This window comes from Acipenser ruthenus, chromosome 15, assembly GCF_902713425.1.
Source record: "Acipenser ruthenus chromosome 15, fAciRut3.2 maternal haplotype, whole genome shotgun sequence".
Taxonomy (NCBI): Eukaryota; Metazoa; Chordata; class Actinopteri; order Acipenseriformes; family Acipenseridae; genus Acipenser; species Acipenser ruthenus.
The window spans coordinates 6,606,452-6,625,803 of record NC_081203.1 but is presented as its reverse complement, the minus strand read 5'-3'; the positions used below and the strand labels follow the sequence as shown (position 1 = coordinate 6,625,803).

Genomic DNA, 19,352 nt, shown 5'->3' with positions numbered 1-19,352 from the left:
GAATAAACTAATAAAAACAATGTACAAATGTGACTGCTATTTCAGTGGTACCCTGGTATGACCTGAAATACCTTATTCTATATAATAATAAAGCAGCAGTTTTCAGCAAAACACAAATTAAACATATTGGTATTGTGTTCCACCTAGATAGAAAAAAATAGGCCTCTGTCTTTCACAAAATTCTCCACAGCTCAAATGTGTTAACAAATCTTTATTGACAATATTTCAAGTCAGTTTATGCTGTCTTGGCAGCCCTGGTGCGCTTCTTCCTTACAACCACTGGCTTTTGGCTCCTCAGAATGGCGCTAGCACGACGCAGAGCAGCCTGCAAGAGGGAATTCCTGATGTTAGTACATTAAATACATGATGCAAACTTATAGCAAATGCCATTGTCACTTGATAAATTCACCAAGAAATTGAAAACTGGTAATGTTAATGTAATTCAATGACTAACAGAAACCAGCATCACTTACCATACGGAGATCCTTCCTGTAGCTATTCTTACGGATGATGTGGCGCAGGCTGTTCAGGGTAGCACGGGAGTTCTTGTTGATGGTGATCTTCTCATAAGATGTGGCTGGTTTACGCTGACCTAAAGAGGACATTTTCAATCTTATAACATTGAGCTTTTCCACACCTCTCCCACCTTATCTAGGACTCTATATATAAAAAAAAAACATTTAACAATCTGAATCACCTCTGAACATAGACAAAAAGAAAGGGAAACTATGCAAAGAAATTGTTTGCACACGCTGCAACCATTATTTAATTTAAAGTGATCCCCCATCACGGCAGCGAGTACCAAATTAGACATCAGTATTATGAATGAAATCCTCATGACATAGGTAGACAAGCACCTCCATCTGTCCCAAGTTTGCTGTTCTACAGAATTCCCAGACCAAGTTTTATCACAATCGGATAAGCAGTTTATGTAACACTCTAAACTTTTCTAAAGTGTGGTATACTTTAAGCAAGCACTGCACTTTGCGCGAGGGAATGGTATAACCAAGTTTCATCACGACTGGATAAACAGTTCTCTAGATATAAATAAAACTATAAATCCAGAAACTGAACAGTTTATGGCAGATACCATACTTCAGGATACCACTGGGAATCCCATCTATAATATTGCTTATTAATATTAAAACATGTTTGAAGAAACACTTGGGAATGGATCTCTCATTTACCGTACAACTGAATACAATGACCCAGTCATTTTACCCATTTTCATAGTCTACCTGACGGATGCCCTTTTTTTTCCAATTGCTTTTTCTACTAATGCAAGTAATGTTACACTACATTTCTGGAAGTGATCATTTGAAAATCTTACACATATGCAATAAACATTTACCTGCACGCTTCTTGAGGACTACGACAACTCCCTTTCCATCGGCTGCAGGCTCCACACCAACAGTTTTTCTGTGGACAAGCCCATTGAAACGGAAGGAGTTCTTGGACTTCAGGTTGTTGGGTTCCTAAAACATTGAGGATTAAAAGAAAAGGGCATTATAACCAGTTTACACGATTTATACAGTAATTTGCAAGCAATATACCTCAGCCAGACTGTCAAACCTGAATGTAAAACACTACCAGCGGTCCCCAAAATGGATAGGCAGCAACTTAAGATAAACACGGTCTGTGATTGTGTAGATTAACACGTATGATACTTACAGTGCTGTAGGTCTGCCCATTCCTCTTGATGAGGAAGCTGGAGCAGTTACGGATAACCATCCACTGCAGATGAGCAGACATTTTCAAACACCTAAAATAAATGATAAAATACAGAAACTAAGGAAAACGTGACACATACCACTACATTGCTCCTGTAAACGTAAGCCATTTTTAAAAGGCGAGGGCAAACATAACAATGCATTTCCCTTCAGTCTGATAAACATGTACTTTACACGACTACATTGGGTCCAAAACGACAATTGATCATATCGCCTCAGGTAGTGTGCTATTACTAAAATCGTTACATGACACAGTTAAGCTTATGGGCAACTTCAAAATGAAGTAAAGCAACGAGTATGTTACTCATTTAATATGCTCATTTTGAGTTATTAACTGTTTTAATAATAGGTCAAGTAAGAGTTCTGCTGTAAGAATTCATAGAAACATATTGAATTGCACAGCATAACTGAACCACCGCAGCGAGCAAGCATGCATAAGACACCTACTCGTGCAGGCTTTTTTTCTTTTCTTTTTGGATTTTTACAGTAAACACTGGCAAAAATATTTTTGGGGGAAATGCTGTGGCTGTATACTTCGGATTTGGGAAAACAATACAGTTTGCTATGTGTTATTTATTAGAAAGCATGCATACCAGTCACAACTGCGCTGTTGTAAACCTAATTCAACCCGGCCTGCCAAAACGTAGGCCTCAACAGACAAGATACCGAGAACTTGATCGGGTTTAAATATTTATTGTAAAGAAGCATCTATTGAACTCAGAAGTACGTTACTTGAGCTATATACTTTTTAAAATTGATAATTTACTGTGTTATTGTTTTAAAATGTTATCCATAATTCAAGCAGGACACGAAAATAAATGTATAAAAGGCAGCATTAATGTGACCACGTTACCTTCTAGCGGCCGAAGAGAAGGAAAGGAAGGAAGCAGCTTCAGAGCAGCCTTTTCACAGATCACTCCGCAGGACCAGGGGGCGGGGGAAGATTTCAAAGGACAAAACAGCTTGGTATGTGGTTGGCTGGTTTAGCATAAAGCCATAGGACTAATATTAATTAAAATATAGGGGTATTCAGTACAGTTAATTGTCATATACTTCCAGAATTGAAACTATGGTACTATTTTATCTCGGAAAGATTGTGTTGGACATAAGGCGTGCGGCAATAATGACGTCACTTCCACGCGCGGATTAATTACACCATTAAACCGCGCTGTTTATGTGAGATGGAGTTTATTTTACTGTACTGTTTGGTTGGGTGGGACAATAATAAAAAACAATAACGTGAATTTTGGAACACGACACAGCAAGACGATGTTGCAGTACATCTTGCCTGTTAGTAGCACTGCGTTTCTAAATATTTGCGATAGACTTTACCGACCGGCATGAACTGAACGTGTTGAAAAAAGTGTGCATATTGTCTTATTGATTTTGTGAATTGAAGTCATGTTGCAAAGATGTCAAGGTCAGCTGTACATGCCATGGGATCGACTGCTCACTTCAGCGAGTGCGAGGCTAAACTTTACTGCTAGTGGGTATATATATATATATATATATATATATATATATATATATATATATATATATATATATAAAGAATGCTTGTTGTCAAAACCCCACGCTGTGACATGAAAGTGGTCCATGAGCGTACTGCACTGCACTGCCAGGTTTGTCAAAATAACTGCCAATGTCTGCTGCTGCTGCTCCTGAAAACCCAAGACACGGTGTTGTGTGATATGGTAAACTTAACAGAAACCCTGCCCTTGGATTACTAATGTAATAGTTTCAATGTTCTAGTGAAAATTAAAACAAATGGGCATAGATATGCATATTGGTAAATTAGATTAGTTTACTGGTGTGTTGTGAATAAAGTTATTTTTCCTGTAAATATAGAGCGGTCTGTAGTTTTCAGCAGTCCTCTTCCCTAGACTGCAGTGTTGAAACAGTTAATGTATAAACTCTGGAGCCGTGGTTATATTTGATTGCCATCGTTTGGGTTTTCCAGCTGCCAGGTATATCGCTATGTAGTGAATGCTTTTCCAGCACATCAGTGCAGAGCTGATTTATAATCACACAGCACGATACAGCCAGGCTGCAATGTAGGCACTAGACGTGTAAAATATGCCTCTTAGTTTCTTTTTAGAATTTCATGATCAGAGTGTTTAAATTACTGTCTATCACCAGCAATTACATTTTTTTTCAGGGCAAAAGCTGATGAAGAGATGACAGATTTATAATTTGGTAAGATCCGAAGAAGGAGGACATCACAGAATTTGTAAGAACCACCTTTCCTAAGAATAGGACAGTCTTTACTGATCGCGAATGAGATGGAGGAAGGAGAGCAGATGGACATGCTCGGAGAACAGCTTTACAGCATCATTTATCCTAAGTACTCAGACATTGCTGGAAAACTGACAGGTAACTGGACTATAAAACCATCCAAGCAGCAGGGGATAAATAGCACAGCTCAACGTCACTTAACACAATTCAATGCAGTGAAAATAGATCTGTGTTGAGCAGTCACTGCAAGATAATCTTACAGTACTGAATTAGCTAGATATATACGTCCGTTCACAAGATTAGTTTACTGGTCTGCTGTTTTGAGTGGGATTATCTTAACCTATTTTTTACAATATAGCCATTTCATGAACATGTATATACATCACCAATATAATACTACAGGCAGAATACTGGGCTTGCAAATAGTCTGATATCAGTGGCTTAAGATATAACATTAACTGAGTATTCTAAATTGTTTCCTAGGAATGCTGTTGGAACTCCCTGGGTCAGTAATAGAAGAGATGATAAAGGATAAAAGAATGCTGTCTGATGGTATTGAGAAAGCACTTTGTGCTCTTCAGTTATCATCAGCCAGGTAAGTTTCAGTGAGTTTTGGTCTGAAGTGTGTAAGGGTTAGAAGAACAAGCCTCCCGCATCAAACAGTTCAAACTGACAGTATTGAGCTGAAGAATCCGCGACTTCAGACACAGTGTTATATGGCCAAGGCTTTAAAATGATTACTTACTTCTCATTAGCATCACTATATTGTTTTGGTGAAAGTACTCTTCCCCATTCGCTAGCAGTGTTACAGATAATGTTGCATGTAGTTTTTGGTGTACAGCACATGAATGTAAAGCCCAGCATACACATGTTTCTTCAACATTTTTTAGGAAACATTTTTTGAGCAATGTGATCACTCCTGTACAGTTCAGAAATGTAGGAAAGTATTCTAATTGCATTGACTGGTGCCACTGCGATAATAAATGATACATACATGATCTGCCTGTGTGCAAATCATTAAACTGTCCACTTTAGCCTCTGTAAACAAAAGGATAAACAGAAAAAAACAATAAAGGACCTGAAGAATTGTGAATGTTAAATTCATTGCTATTTATTACCACTTTAAAACACTAACCAGGTTTATTGTGTGTTGGGTAAAGATTTCTATAGTCAGGTATGACCATTTCATGCACTTACAAATATCACAACGTACTGCATCAGGCATGCAAGCTAAATTTGTCATGTATTGGAGTTGCAATCTAATGAGAAACAAAGTGTACTGTTGTATAGTCACATAACAATGATTGGTTGTCTGTTTCTCTGCAGTAATAGTAATTCCGAGTCCACAGACTCGCTAGGGGAACGTCTGTACAATCTTGTTGATCTCTACAACACTGGTCACAGTGAGAAGATAACAGGTTAGTTCTCAAAGTTTTACACCCAGAAATTTTTGTCTTGCCCGTCATGACTGAAACTGATTTGCAACAGGGATATGCAGCTTTTATGTATAACACAGTGCACTAATAAGTGCTACATATTGTATGCGTTTGAGAATTTACATCTGTTTTAATGCTGTTCCCCAGTTGTATTGGAATAAGTCAGCTGATTGAATTTACCATGCTTTAGGAATGCTGTTGGAGCAGAAAAAGGAAGAAGTGAAGAAGCTATTTCTGGATTCAAAACTGTTGGAAGAAAATATTAATGTTGCATTAAAAACACTTGAACAGTAAGCTGTGATCTATTAATTTCCTAAAATCATCATGCTTACATGATTACAAAGCTAAATGTTTCTATATCACTTTGATATTACTTCATACCTTTCTTTAGCATGATAATTGTCTATTTGGTTTCAGGTTTACAAATAGACATGGCAGATAGACATACAGTATTGATGGACATGTGTCTTCCATTTTAAGTATCTAGACATGCCAAAGCCATCATAGCTGTTATCAACACTATGTTTTTCCTGTCCGCATTTCGAAAAGAAACAGGTTCTGTGTTGTTGTTTTCATGTGGTGCGTTTGTATGTATCATCCTGTATATAGAACGAGGGGCAGCAAATAATGAGAACACATCCCCATCGAGGGGTTCTGCAATGTCATAAATCACAAGAGAAAAGCATGAGCCACAAAAACCTGCGATGGAATTATTGTTCATATTGTGCTTATTTTTTTATGATTAGACAAAACCGGATTAAGATGGAAACCCTTGTTTCATCTGAGTTTGATGAGAAGGAAAAGCTGGGAGAGAGTCTGTTTGCAATGATAGAGGAAATTGATGCAGAGAACTGTGCAGACATTACGGGTGAGAGAAATATTGCACTGTAATACATAAAATGCTTTAAATATTACAGCTAATCTTTTCCAGAGCCTCAATGATTTTTCTTCTCATATCACATAGATCCTCTGTTTTTGAATGTTTATTTATTTTTGATCAATTTAGATTTTGTAGGATTTCGTTTGTTTCCTATAAGTACTGTTACGTTGAATGTGGAATCATAATAACACTACAGTAAGTGAATAGTGTATATCCACTTCTACTACAGTACCCAAAGACAGTGGAAGCAGAGCTACAGACCCTCCAGTAAACAGGTTGATTTACTTAACATATACCCTACTGGGATAAGTTACAGCTGGACTTTGAGCATTTTACAGCACTGTGGAATCACCCTGGATTGCATCAAACCCCTGCCCTTGCTTATCCTTTGACTGCCACCAACAAGTGGTTGAGGCAATCCAGGTGAACTGTAAAATGCTGTAAAACATACAGCTGTGACTTATCCCGGGTTAAAAGCAGGAAGCGCAAACCCTTAACATTTTCTTTGGTTCTCAGGTATGCTGTTAGAAATGGACGTGTGTACCCTGCAGAAGCTGCAGTGTGACAGGGGGGCTCTTGAGTCTGCAGTACACAGAGCTCAGGTAGCCCTGCTTCCTTCTCCAGCGCTGGACACCACTGTGGAGAGTGACTTGGACAGTGAGACAGAGAAATTGGGTGAAGAACTATACTCTTATATCATTTCTACTGATTTTAGAAAGTATGCAGACAGGATTACAGGTATATTGTTCACATGAATAATTGCCTACATAATGAAGTCTAAATCCCTGCATGAAACATTCAGTTGATTTAAATACCACTTGATAATTAAAATTTGTACTGTTGTGCGGGGGGGCAGTGTGGAGTAGTGGTTAGGGCTCTGGACTCTTGACTGGAGGGTCGTGGGTTCAGTCCCAGGTGGGGGACACTGCTGCTGTACCCTTGAGCAAGGTACTTTACCTAGATTGCTCTACTAAAAACCCAACTCTATAAATGGGTAATTGTATGTAAAAATAACGTGATATCTTGTAACAATTGTAAGTCGCCCTGGATAAGGGCCTCTGCTAAGAAATAAATAATAATATATAATAAAAATGAAAATCAAACAAGTAATACTTCCTATTTTAATGATTTAAAAAAATACAGTGGTATAGGCTAACTGTGGATTAATTGGCTGTACTTAAATACACTACAGGTCTGTTATGTAAGAACAATAAAAATATATACATACAAAGGGGAACAGGGAAAATAAGAGTTATAAATAAAACACAGTGCACATTATGATACTTACAATGCATTTCCTGATTAGATTTATTGAACACATAGCCTGCATATGAAATAAAACAAAAAGTACCGTACCAAATAACTTAAATATTAAATGCAAAATCAGTATATATATATATATATATATATATATATATATATATATATATATATATATATAATATATATATATATATATATATATACATATATATAAATGGAGCATGGTGTAGCAAATCAAATATGAGAACCTGTCGGTGTGCATCTGCCTATATACTCAAGAGCAAGAGAAGTGGTGATGGTGACTAGTAATGTAATTACAGTAGAATGCAATACACAGAAACTGTAACCTTGTAAAACTGTAAAAAAAATTGGGACATATGAATTCTGTGCGCTATACCTGAGGGCGCGGTTAATCCTAGAACGCTGTACTGAGGGATTACTGTATATTGTGTGATGTTATGAGCTGTCGATGTGTAATGCAAACTTGCATTATGGTTGCTTTTAGTGCGCTGCTTTGATTTCAGACATCAGTTTCAGTTGAGTTGCTTACTACCATGTAACAATTTTCTGCATGCGTTGTCTTTCAGGTATGTTGCTGGAATTGCCCAAAAAACTTGTGATTGACCTTTTAAACTCACCGGATAGACTAAACATGAAACTGGAGGAGGCTGCTTCAGTTCTTGAAGATATTTAATTTCTGTGATTTAAATCAGACAATAAGGTAATTGCACAATAATAATGTTGTTTTTTTTTCCTCTGGAAAACTGAAATGGAAAATACTAAATATGCTAACTGAAATGATAATTAGTTTTGGTTCAGTCTTAGAGAGCACTGCACTTTAAAAGTTATTTTCATGGGGATCATCTAAAGTTTAAAAAAAAAAAAAAAGATCAGAATTAAACCAATTCTCTTACTTTTTCCACTGGCAAGAGGAAAAGAGGTCATCCTTACTTCAACAAGCGCGCAAAAAGGATTGCTGCAGTTTTGTTTCATAAAATATTTTTTGTGTTGCAGTTTTATCTACAGGAATGATGTCTCCATTATCTCAAGCATGTTTCCCAATGCAATAACGATAATCAAATCTGTACATTTACAGGGCGATTAACAAACACACCATATGACAAACTGTTCGGGAGGGATGCTTGTCGCCTACAAAATGGCTCATACAATCATTACTGTACATCTGGGCGGACTTAGACATGGAAGCACATGGCAGCCAAGCACCTACTATCATCCCTATGTCAGTCTGTCAGAAGTGCTGTGGTACAGTACATACCTCTAATCCCTGTATGCACTCTGAATTGGTGTGAGTCCAATCTGAAACAGTTGGTCAGTATTGGGGAGGGGGTCATTTTAGTGTTCATAATAGACAAATACCCAAATTCTCTTTGTTAGTGCAGAAAGACAGCACGCACAGAGAACAGCCCCTAAGGCTGTAGCTACTGTACCGTGAATACTCTAATTACACCGGACTATCTCACAATTAGAAAGTGGTTGAACCTATGCAAAACCTTCTAAATACAGTAAAATTATGTTCTGTAGAATAACGTAATTTTATTTTTTTGTTTTATTAACTGCTGCTTATAGGAAGTTTTGCATTTTGTATATAGAAATAACATGCATATTTGATTGTCACATCTGCACAAGTGGCAGGTTTATGAATACTTTATTAGATTATTGTAATATTGTGGTTATGGCACTTTAACTGTAAACTTTTGTTAGTCATTAATATTGTATGTATATTTGCGACAGCACAGAAATTGAAATAAAAAATTACGCAGTGTTGCTGTATACTGTTGTCAGGTTCATAAAATTAGGAAACAATGTAACCCTATCAATGTAAGCATCCCCCATTGGTTAAATGTATAATGTAATCTGTATAGTATCATCAGATTCATAGACAACATTAAGTGCCTTAGTGTTTCATATACCGCTTTTTCACTATCACATAAGACACAGAGAAAGTAGGTTTCAAACTTAATTTCCACTTTAATGTGAAGTTGTTCGTACACATTAACATTTTCATACCTTTGACACATGAACTGTGTCTCTTTAAAACATCAAACAGTTCCAGGGGTCCAAATTAGAAACTAATTTAAAAGGAGGTATGTTTTCTATGTAAATGTTTGAAGAAAAAATAAAATCGTAAAATCCTGAAACACAACAGCTTCATGATACAAACAATGCTTTCAACTGAAAGCAAGGCAGCAGGTAAGTTAAAAAAAATATGAAAACTGTACTCTAAACATTCACTCTAAACATTCTTGCAAAATGTACATAATTATTTTTTTTTACAGTATGTTAATAAAAGCACACTTTACAATTTATAAAAAGTATTTCAGCAATTTAACTTGAACTTAACAATTTTTTCTCTTTTCTTAAGCGTTGTTAAAATATTAAAAGCATAAAAAATGTGTGTATATATATATATATATATATATATATATATATAATCTATCTATATATCATCTTGGTGACATCTTACAAAGTCTTAATAGCTCCATTGGGAAGATTCTAAAAAGTCACTTTTTTGATCCTCAGATGAACAGGTCTGTCTGCAGCTTTGTCAACCCCGCGGATTAATTCCCATTTACTGAGGCTTCCTGCAGGGGCTGAATCTGTCAAGAAAAGTTCAGTCAAACCAAGTTAATGCTTGTTTAATATTAAACTACCTGAATCTGCAATAGTCTGTACACAAAATATACAATCTGAACCATACATTCATTTGTGAAATACAATACAAATCAGTAGATGAAGAGGGTGATCTTTTTTGCTGTATTGGTGAAACCCATTGTAATGTGAGAATCAAATAGTTTCTTTCAGATTTATGTTTGTTGCCAGTTTTAATATTAAGTTTAGGTATTCTTTCCAGCTATAAACTTGATTACTTGAACCCATTCAATTTCTATCTTGATCCTCAACTGTTTAATATTTAATAATAATCTATAAAATCTGAGGACTGATGTTTTGCACCCCTACCCTTGATAACCAATAAAATGTGCATCTTGTTAATCAACAGCAGATACATAACAAACCCTTGGATGCAGTAAGGGATATGGTGTATACTTTGAATGCTCATGACAGTGTATGTATATGTATGTATGAGAAAAATGAATCTCTTCTCTTGGTCATTCTAACCAAATCAAAACATATATTGCTTTAGACTAGGTAACACACAATCAAACTATAAAGATGGATTAAAGCAATATACTGTGTTAAAGGAATGAAACACACATTGCCACACAACTCAGATGTATGGTTGTGGTTTTAAAAGAACTTAATGTTAGCACGTGGTTCCACTTCAAAGGCAAACCATACAATATTTGAACACTGACATAACAGCTGTTTCAGATGCATTCCATGATGTGAAAAACTAATGTTTACCACAAAAAAGGTCATGCCAACATGCATGAAAAACAACAGAAAAAAGAAAACCTTAAATATGAAAAACTAACCTTCAGCGGGTATGGGAAAGCCTTTAAGGCCAAACATTGTGAAATAATTAGTCTGCAATGGCTCAGATAACAGAAGAAAAGGTTGTGTGAAGAAAAAAAAAAAAAAGGAAATAATTACAGTGAAGAGGTTTGAGCCACAGAACCAAAGCAGCGAAGTGGCTTCAGTGTCAAATTGGCAAGACAAAAACCTAACAAGCAAGATGTGACACATTGGTCGAAACTGGATGACGTTTAGGGTACAACTGCACATCCTGATTATTAAAAAAGAGAATTTGAAGTTGCAATGATTTTTATTCAGCAAGACCACTATTTTGTGAACAAGGGGTTAAATGGGATATAACATTGTTATTTCTAGTAAATGGATACACTGGGGTACCATTACACTTGTGAGATGGCTTGCATTATATATATATATATATATATATATATATATATATATATATATATATATATAAATAAATAAATAAACAAACAAACAAAAAGGTATCTATTCTGCTATACTAAAATATTTATTCAGCATTAAGTCCCCAGAATGGGATTGTTTTGGACAATATGAAGCAACTATTGCTTCTAACAAAAGTCAACAATTTTGACTTCATTAGCCCAGTCAATCAATCAATACGTAACTATGACCTAGAGTCTTCTACCGATGAACTTGTGCTAAGGAATGCCCTAACCAAGTTAATTCACATTCGGACGACTGGGCTCTAAGCATGTCATATACAGTAGTGCCCTCAGAACTGGAAATAGTCTGGGCCATGAACCAAGGATGTACATACTCATCCCCTGCAGTCAATAGAATATTCTGTCAAGCTATTCAGAAATCAAGTTTCTGGGATGTATTAAAAAAAAGATTAAGAAAATATAGAACCAGCAAGAAAGAAATATGCAGTAACACTTAATGCAGAAGGGTACAGCTTTGGTTTTTTAAACATTGTATCAAACTAGGAGTATTAAACTTAGGGTAACTATCTACAATTATTTGTGCCAGCTGGTCTCCAAAAACATTCTAAATAGTAGAAGTGCCCAAACGTTGTGAATGTTAATAAATGTGATTATCAACAAGATCTATTGACAAATGTACACTTTGAACTCACCTCTAAATTACCTCTAGCTTTCTTCAACACATTGTGGGTCACCGCCACTGTTCAAATGAGAAATAAAGAAAATGAATATAAAGGAGTGCCTCTTTCCTTAATTAAATACATTCCAGATCAGGTGTCTATTTTGTAAATCAGGGCATTGGTACATCAGTGGCTGGTTTCACAGACCATGATTAGCACTAAGCCTGTGAAGACCCAATGTTACCTTTGGTAATCAGGGTCTATGAAATAGGATTACCTTTTCCTGGTCTTTACTTCTGGAAGTCTGTGCTCAAAACTGAAAGTTTGGTGGTCTCAACCTAGCTCAGTTGATTTAACTTTTTTCAGAATTACATTTATTGATGACCCTAAATCAGATAGCGGGTAATAATCTATCTGAGATGGTTCAGGAAAATAGTTTTATTTGAGTACACTGGTGAAGGTACAAGCTGAAATGTGATCAATATTATAGTGGGTACAATACTCAAAATTTACATTAAAAAGCATCTTAACACAACTTGTAGTTGCTCACATTGATCAATGATCACTTTCTCCATTCCCTCTTTGAGTCGGTTGGTGGATCGAAGGCGTTTGACTGTTCCGTTCAGCATCCTCTCCTGCTGGGACAGTTTGCTGCGCAGTCTTGCAATTTCAGTCTTCATCATTTCGTCCTAATTAATGAAATAAAATGTTTAAAAAGGATGGTAGTGACTTTAGGATATGAATACCGAATCATGCTAGTTACATAGTTCATGTCAAATAAGAAATGTCTGATGCAACAATGTTGTGGTATGAAAATATTTGAGATTCTTGGTAAGCTAAGGAGGACTATAAAGATAACACGGTTTTGCAGTGGTACTGAGAAACACACATCTATATTTAAAAAGTACTTCCTCTCATGACTGAAACTTGTATAATGTGGCACCAACATTTCTTTTAATATCCATAATGAATATTATTATCAGTTTTATTGAACATTTATTCCAACCTAACATTAGCTGTCCTGTTCTAAACTACTTCCAACAACACAACCAGAACTGAACTAATTTTTTTATGATTTTCAAACAAATAAATCAAATCATCACTTGTTTTCCATGACACATTTGTGCCTGGTAGTAAAATGTTTTAATTGATGTGTTTAATTTACCATCTGAAATGTTGCAATTGCAGGGAGGGTGTTTTCCTGGAATTGAGTAGCCTACATTTTGTTATTCCGTTTTCAGATTTCATGCTTCACTTTTCCTTTCTAAAGGGCACTTTTATTGCAACAGGCTTCCCTAAGCGTGTATACCTGGCGGTTCTGGCTGCTGCTGTTGGATGTATTAGTTGGCAGTGAAACCTTCCACAGCAGCTTCAGCAAACGACTGGCTTCCTCCAGAATCTGCTGCATTGTATTAACATCTGAGGAGAAGCCTTTTAAGAACCGTTGATCAAGTACCTGAAATGACACGTTAGATTTGAGCATTGGAGTGGAATCCAGTAGTTTACCATGAACTCATCTTGTTACCAAAATGCATTTACTGTACCATTGATTCTGTCCCTTGCTGTGAAATGGCATGGAAGCACTCCTGGAGGTTATTTTCCATTGCACAGGTTAACACTTTCCCCTCTGAAATCTGCTTGCGGAGAGCATTGTAATCCTCGATCAAGCCGAGTATGTGCCGGCCGCTTCTGCTGGCCCATAAGCGATGTCCTGGGACGAGACGAGAGGGAGTATGTGTGGTGCTGTCAGCAGAGCTGCCACTGCACTGTGATGCAGAGTCCAGCTCGTCTGTTGGATGGGGTTTCATTTCTGAAAAGAAAGGTTTTACAGTGCATCAATATTATTAGATTTTAGTGCTGGGACCAACATGGTTTGAATATTCTTTCATTTACAAATATCTTTATAATTTAGTACAAAAACAAAACCTCTTGGAAGAGTAAAATAAGCCCCCACTATTTCACACAATTTGTAACAGCAACATTTCAATTCTGTTATGAGTAACATGCAATAGACTATACCATGCAGTTAGACATTTATTTAGTTTGAATTAAAACCTAGGCATTTCACTTAAAGGAAAGTAAACCAACATTCAAAAGTTTTGTAGATAAAATGTATGATGCCATGCTAAGTAATTTACTTTAGTGACTGATGGCTCTTGATTTAGTAGTGGTGAAATATGCACACATTCAAATGTAACTCCCTTAGTTATAATCCAAACCCCCAGCCAAGGACACCGTTTATCGCTTAAAAAAACATCTGAAGAGTTACTAACCTGGGACACCGTGCGATGCTTTTGCACCATCCCTGTTGGGAGGAGACCTCCCAGATTTTGGAGAGCCACGGTAAGTAGGATGAGGAAAGTTTTCATCCTGTGCTGGTGATTTAGAACCATTATCTGGGATACAGCGAGAAGACAACAGAGAGACAAGTGTTTTATTTATTTTTTTAAATATAGGTCATTTAGGAGCATGTATCAACCACAATAACCATTACAACAGGTCTGTATCAAGACACAAAGCTCATCACATTGAATTAAACAATGAGACTTAGCTTTAACATCCTTGTTGCCCTATTCATTTTTTAATGAATACGACAACAATCAACTTTTAATTCCTACCATACAAACCAAATATGGTCTTTCTGGTCTGTAAATACATTTCAAACAGAATTTATTCAAATTTTTCTTCCAGCACTAAATATTAAATAGAACTGTATAAAGTTTTTTTTAATTTTATTTATTTCTTTTTTTTACCAAAAATCATACTTGTTGTAAATCATTAGTATTTTATGTGTAAAATGATTGTATACACTTTTTTGTTGTTTTTGACGAATACAAGCCGAGTTGACAATATGATTTGACTTCATACCTCCATAATTGCTGAGGGTTGAATGTCTCTGCTCTCCGCTCAGGAGGTAGTTGATGTTGATGGTTGAAGGGGATCCCTCCACTTTCCCTTGCCCCCTCAGCAGCTGTTCCTCTAGCCTCTGTCGCAGCGCATTGTTTGTCTGAATGCTCCTCTCGAGCTGGATTCTTAAGTGACGGATTTCAGACAACAGCTCACTCAAGTCAAGTGGCCCATGGCTGGGTGCTGACGTGTCCTGAGTTTGTCCCGATGTGGGATCTGAAACTAAAGAGACAAAAACATATCATTTAGACATGTGGGTATTCAGAACGCAAAATGATTACAGACACCATAAAAAGTAAGTGTTTGATTTTTTAAACTTGTAACATAAATAAACTTAAAAATAAAAATAAACCTGATCATTAGCTTCAAATGCTAAATCATAAATTGAAGTATCTACTATACTTCTTAATGTTTAAATGCCTCCGTGTAACCTGAAAACCTATAAAATGACACTTCAAACATATATTTATAATAGGGCTGTCAATTAATCGTTACATTAACTCGTACATTTTTTTGGGAGATTATTATTTTTTTTTAACACATGTTAATCGCACTCCTGTCTTGTCCCTCTTATATCGTAATTAATTTCCTGCAGCACCATTTTAATGCATGCCAGGACTGATGAGTGCAGTCACTGTTTGAATATAAAATTATTCACGGAACAGCATTATGTAGCAAAACACTCAAACTTGTTAATGGGAAGTTTATTTTTTAAGACTTTGACGGTTCATTGGATAGAAAGGGTTACTTGTATCTACTGTCAAAGTGAGTTCCAGTATCACAGAAGTGCATCTAGTCTGCTGTACCACCTGCGTGATAAACATGCTTTCACTTCTCAAAATACACTTCCTACTAGTGTTTCTGCTACAGACAACAACAATACAACACAATGAAACCCGTCAGTTTCGACAGAGTACTCTTTTAGAAATTCAGGATCGCTGCAAACCCATAAAATCATGGAAAGTACGATATTATAACCAGTGCTGTTGGAAATCTATTGACTGCAGCCCTGTTAACATTTTAGCTTTGTTTTATTGCAATAACCACATTTATTTTAAAACAATATTATTTACAATTATGGAATATAACTGTTACTCTAAATGTTTTGTTTTATTTAGGCAATTTCAAGTTATTAATAAAAGAGAAGAATTATTATTATTATTACTGTTATTATTATTTATTATTTAAACGGCAATGAAAAACATCAGTTTCCTAGTAAAGGAAACTGATACTTGCATGTTTTTATGCTGGGTTGTTTTTTGGATGATGACAACAACAACATCAGTAATAAAACAAACTAAAATGAGATTGATGCAGTAATTGTATCATTTAAATATGCGATTAAAACCAAGATTAACTAAGATTATTTTTTTAAATCAAGATAATTTTTTTTTTTTTTTTTTTTAATCGTATGACAGCCCTAATTTTATAATGAAAACATAGCCTTGCACATTAAAGGCCATTGCACACTGGATCTGATCATTCATCCGATTTTAACATGCGCCTAAGAAGAAAAAAACGATCCTGTGCATTCCCTATTGCACCTTGCACACTGAGTCCGTAACTGTCGTACGCCGGTGGTGTCAATTTTGGAATCGAAACAAGTTTGATTTGATCCGATTTGATGTGTGTTAAAAATTACATTTACCAATGAAAAATGACTCGAAAAACGCCTGGATTCTTGCAGTTCCCTGAACAAAATAGAAAAACCAATTGTGTGTGCGTTCCCAAACAAAAATTACTTTATGATAAATCCAACAAAGATTACGAAGACTGAATAAAAAGAAAACATATGGAAAGACATTGACGTGGACTTGGGCATGAATGATATTTATTATAAAAACATGAAATTTTGAACTGATAGCATACATAAACATGTGGATTTTGTGCAGTATAGGTTATTACAAGCATATACTTTTTATTTCAATTGTAGTCGAGGAAGTAAAGAAACAATGGCCTAACCTGGAGACACAGAGAAAGAAGCGTGACAGGGCAAGAGCGGCCAGGGTTTAACAGTCAGAAAAGAGGGGCAGTACATGAAAGTGATGGAATTTCTGGCTCCATACAAAGAGAGTAGTAGAAGGTCCTTATGGTTAAGTATTTTCGGTAGCTCATTGCTAACTTCCCAACGTTTACATATATTTATTACAGGAGCGAGTGTTTGAAAAATTAAATATTGGTCATATGGTTTCTGATGCTATGACAACTGTGTTGTGTAATATCATATGTTTTTTTTTTTTTTTAATTATTATGTATTGCGTAACAACATTATTGTAGATCTAGTACAAATGTAATAATTAGCAAACGTTTTAACTTCCATCAGCATTTGCTGATCATTAAGTTTATACTACATTTAACATTTTTTTGTGTTCAAAGTTATGTACAACAGAATTTTATTTATTTGTTATTAAAATACTGAAGCTAGGTATATTTACTACAAAGCGTCCACTGCACACCAGTGCTCTGAAGTACGATATTAACACATCTAGTGTACAATGGACTGACGCAAGACTTTTTCGGATGACTGAACAGATCCAGTGTGCAATGGCCTTTACACACACTATTTTGACACGGATATGCAGCTAATACAATTTCTAAAAATGTAAAACTTGGCAACTGTTTAAATACTAAACCCCAGCTGTCAAACCTTTTTGGCCAAAAGAGCCCTACCGACCCCTGTTGCTGTTTCACAATAGATCTCTATTTAAAATATGCAAACAAATATCCAGCAGTTGTGTCCTTACCTGTCCTTTTGTCACTGGCTACCTTCAGCTGTTCATATACCTGCAGCTCCACTCGGAGGGACTGCAGGAGATGCTGGCTCTCAGAAACCTGCTGCCGCTGTATGCCTATTTCAGACTGCAACCTGAAACACCCGCAGGAATCATTAACATGTATGCACTGACAACTGGATAGCTTGGGGGTTTGAAGTGCATGCACCATCCAATGCAGTGATTACAAGAAACTACTTCAATCTGACACTAAAACATAGTGCAAAGCAATGTCTGTTTACTATATTATTCAATACTTCAGCCTGAGGCAACAATTTGGAGTAAAGAGCTTTGAGAATGTAGCTCAATGTGAACCAAATAGGCAGGCTCCTGCTACCACTTGCAGAAGTAAAAAGGTTATTCAAGATTTAAGCTCTGTGTAATAAAAGCTGCTGAAAACAAAAAGCCGGTCACCTGTTGATTTCATCTCGACTGTGATGCAGCGCCTCTTTCAGGTGCTTGTTTTCTTCCAGACTCCCTCTGAATTTGTTTTCCAGGCGGACGGCCTCCTTCTTTACATGCTCATATTCATTTCGCAGATACTCCAGTTTGGAATTTCTCTTTGCGAGGGACTCTCTGAGCTTTTCATTCTCCTTTTGCTTATCTGTTTAAAAGTAAATACAGTACCAAGAAAACAACTTAGAACATAAGAAAGTTGCTTTAAACAACCATGAACCATGTACAGATTCTAAAACGGACCAAAATCAGTGTCATGCAATATTGTAAATCAAAGTTCAGTCTTATTTTACTTGCTTACAGTTATATTACAAATCACGTGATTAGCCAATTTAAGAGGACATGTGTGTAGGTCCTTTGTCAACTGTTGCTGCAGTCCTCTCAGGTTTATTAGTGTCTTCTGATGACAACTGCAAACGTAACAGCTGAGTAGCGAACGTGTAACACTGTATAACACAATAGAACTACAGCAACCCAAACTATAAACATTAAAAACAATCCTTCACGGTGTTACAGACTCAGGGGGAGGTCTTTGTTGTCATCCACAGACACCATAGTAGAAAATAGACATGATCTGTTGTTTGTCTTAGGTAAAAGATGAGTGAATGCATTATGCAGCATTTTCTTGTAGCATTAAACCATACAGACCACACTCTTGGCCCCAGAAACAGGCTCCAGTCCCCTTTGTTTTAGGAAGCTGGTTCCTCTTACCTCTCGATCCCAATGATAGCTGGTCCTTGAGTGTCTGGTTTTGTCTCCAGAGGAAGTGGACCTCATTGGCCAGCTGTCCTTGCTCCTCTGATCCATGGATAAATATATTCGTAGAAGCTGAAGTTTAAAAGCAAACAATACTCAGTTACATTTACAGCAGGAAACAATTGTAATTTGTGTAGCATCAGCACCGAAAAAAACTGTTCCTGTATTACTTATTTTCATGTCTTTTATTAGATCCTCGATCAAGCCAAGTGTGTGCCAGCCGCTTTTGTTTGATAAGAGCCATAACAAATATTCTATAATCCTTTTATAACTTCCCGGAAATATCAGATAAGGTTTTTAGGAGTTTGTTAATTCAGACGTCATAAAAGCACCTGTAGACACTACACAGACCATTGCAATGTGACATTTAGAATCCCATTTCAGAAACTGAATGTAGTT

The 19,352-nt window shown here is 36.2% G+C and overlaps 3 protein-coding genes across 12 annotated transcripts in view; 1 reads left to right on the top strand and 2 right to left on the bottom strand.

Moving 5' to 3' along the window:
• Positions 1-196: 196 nt before the first annotated feature.
• Positions 197-2,728, bottom strand: LOC117422195 (large ribosomal subunit protein eL28). Its single transcript, XM_034927551.2, has 5 exons — positions 2,584-2,728; positions 1,672-1,762; positions 1,352-1,475; positions 474-592; positions 197-325 (listed from the first exon to the last, which is right to left on the bottom strand). The coding sequence occupies exons 2-5, from the start codon at positions 1,750-1,752 to the stop codon at positions 236-238; spliced, it is 414 nt and encodes a 137-aa protein (XP_034783442.1). The 5' UTR covers positions 1,753-1,762; positions 2,584-2,728; the 3' UTR covers positions 197-235.
• Positions 2,600-9,327, top strand: LOC117422423 (uncharacterized). 6 transcript variants are annotated; one of them, XM_058987059.1, is made up of 9 exons: positions 2,600-2,696; positions 3,889-4,103; positions 4,449-4,560; positions 5,292-5,383; positions 5,592-5,691; positions 6,148-6,269; positions 6,798-7,019; positions 8,132-8,265; positions 8,641-9,327. In XM_058987059.1, exons 2-8 carry the CDS (start codon positions 4,013-4,015, stop codon positions 8,236-8,238), a joined length of 846 nt encoding a protein of 281 aa, XP_058843042.1. In that variant the 5' UTR covers positions 2,600-2,696; positions 3,889-4,012; the 3' UTR covers positions 8,239-8,265; positions 8,641-9,327. The 6 variants fall into 6 exon arrangements, with proteins under 6 accessions (XP_058843042.1, XP_058843043.1, XP_058843044.1 ...); XM_058987060.1 differs by lacking the exon at positions 2,600-2,696 and adding an exon at positions 2,870-2,906; XM_058987061.1 differs by lacking the exon at positions 2,600-2,696 and adding an exon at positions 2,875-3,020 and having other exon boundaries at positions 6,798-6,956.
• A 186-nt stretch (positions 9,328-9,513) lies between these two features.
• Positions 9,514-19,352, bottom strand: part of LOC117422421 (myomegalin-like) — a 59,234-nt gene continuing 49,395 nt past the window's right edge. For all 5 annotated transcript variants that reach the window (XM_058987057.1, XM_058987054.1, XM_058987055.1 and 2 more), the window contains 10 exons: positions 18,909-19,025; positions 18,156-18,345; positions 17,715-17,836; positions 14,932-15,192; positions 14,337-14,459; positions 13,608-13,873; positions 13,373-13,519; positions 12,614-12,752; positions 12,097-12,143; positions 9,514-10,162 (listed from right to left, as the gene is read on the bottom strand). In XM_058987057.1, coding sequence (XP_058843040.1) covers positions 10,124-10,162; positions 12,097-12,143; positions 12,614-12,752; positions 13,373-13,519; positions 13,608-13,873; positions 14,337-14,459; positions 14,932-15,192; positions 17,715-17,836; positions 18,156-18,345; positions 18,909-19,025 — 1,451 coding nt within the window. In that variant the 3' untranslated portion in view covers positions 9,514-10,123. The remainder of the gene's footprint in view (positions 10,163-12,096; positions 12,144-12,613; positions 12,753-13,372; positions 13,520-13,607; positions 13,874-14,336; positions 14,460-14,931; positions 15,193-17,714; positions 17,837-18,155; positions 18,346-18,908; positions 19,026-19,352) is intronic.

What these genes read in the sequence shown, in the direction of transcription:
- LOC117422195 (XM_034927551.2), bottom strand. Translation starts at nt 1,752, where the DNA reads ATGTCTGCTCATCTGCAGTGGATGGTTATCCGTAACTGCTCCAGCTTC. An exon ending in ATGGGCAGACCTACAGCACT is followed by an intron (nt 1,476 to 1,671) that starts GTAAGTATCATA and finishes TCAATGTTTTAG; the next exon opens with GAACCCAACAACCTGAAGTC. An exon ending in AGTCCTCAAGAAGCGTGCAG is followed by an intron (nt 593 to 1,351) that starts GTAAATGTTTAT and finishes TGTCCTCTTTAG; the next exon opens with GTCAGCGTAAACCAGCCACA.
- LOC117422423 (XM_058987059.1), top strand. Translation starts at nt 4,013, where the DNA reads ATGGAGGAAGGAGAGCAGATGGACATGCTCGGAGAACAGCTTTACAGC. An exon ending in TCACAGTGAGAAGATAACAG is followed by an intron (nt 5,384 to 5,591) that starts GTTAGTTCTCAA and finishes ACCATGCTTTAG; the next exon opens with GAATGCTGTTGGAGCAGAAA. An exon ending in GCATTAAAAACACTTGAACA is followed by an intron (nt 5,692 to 6,147) that starts GTAAGCTGTGAT and finishes TTTTATGATTAG; the next exon opens with ACAAAACCGGATTAAGATGG.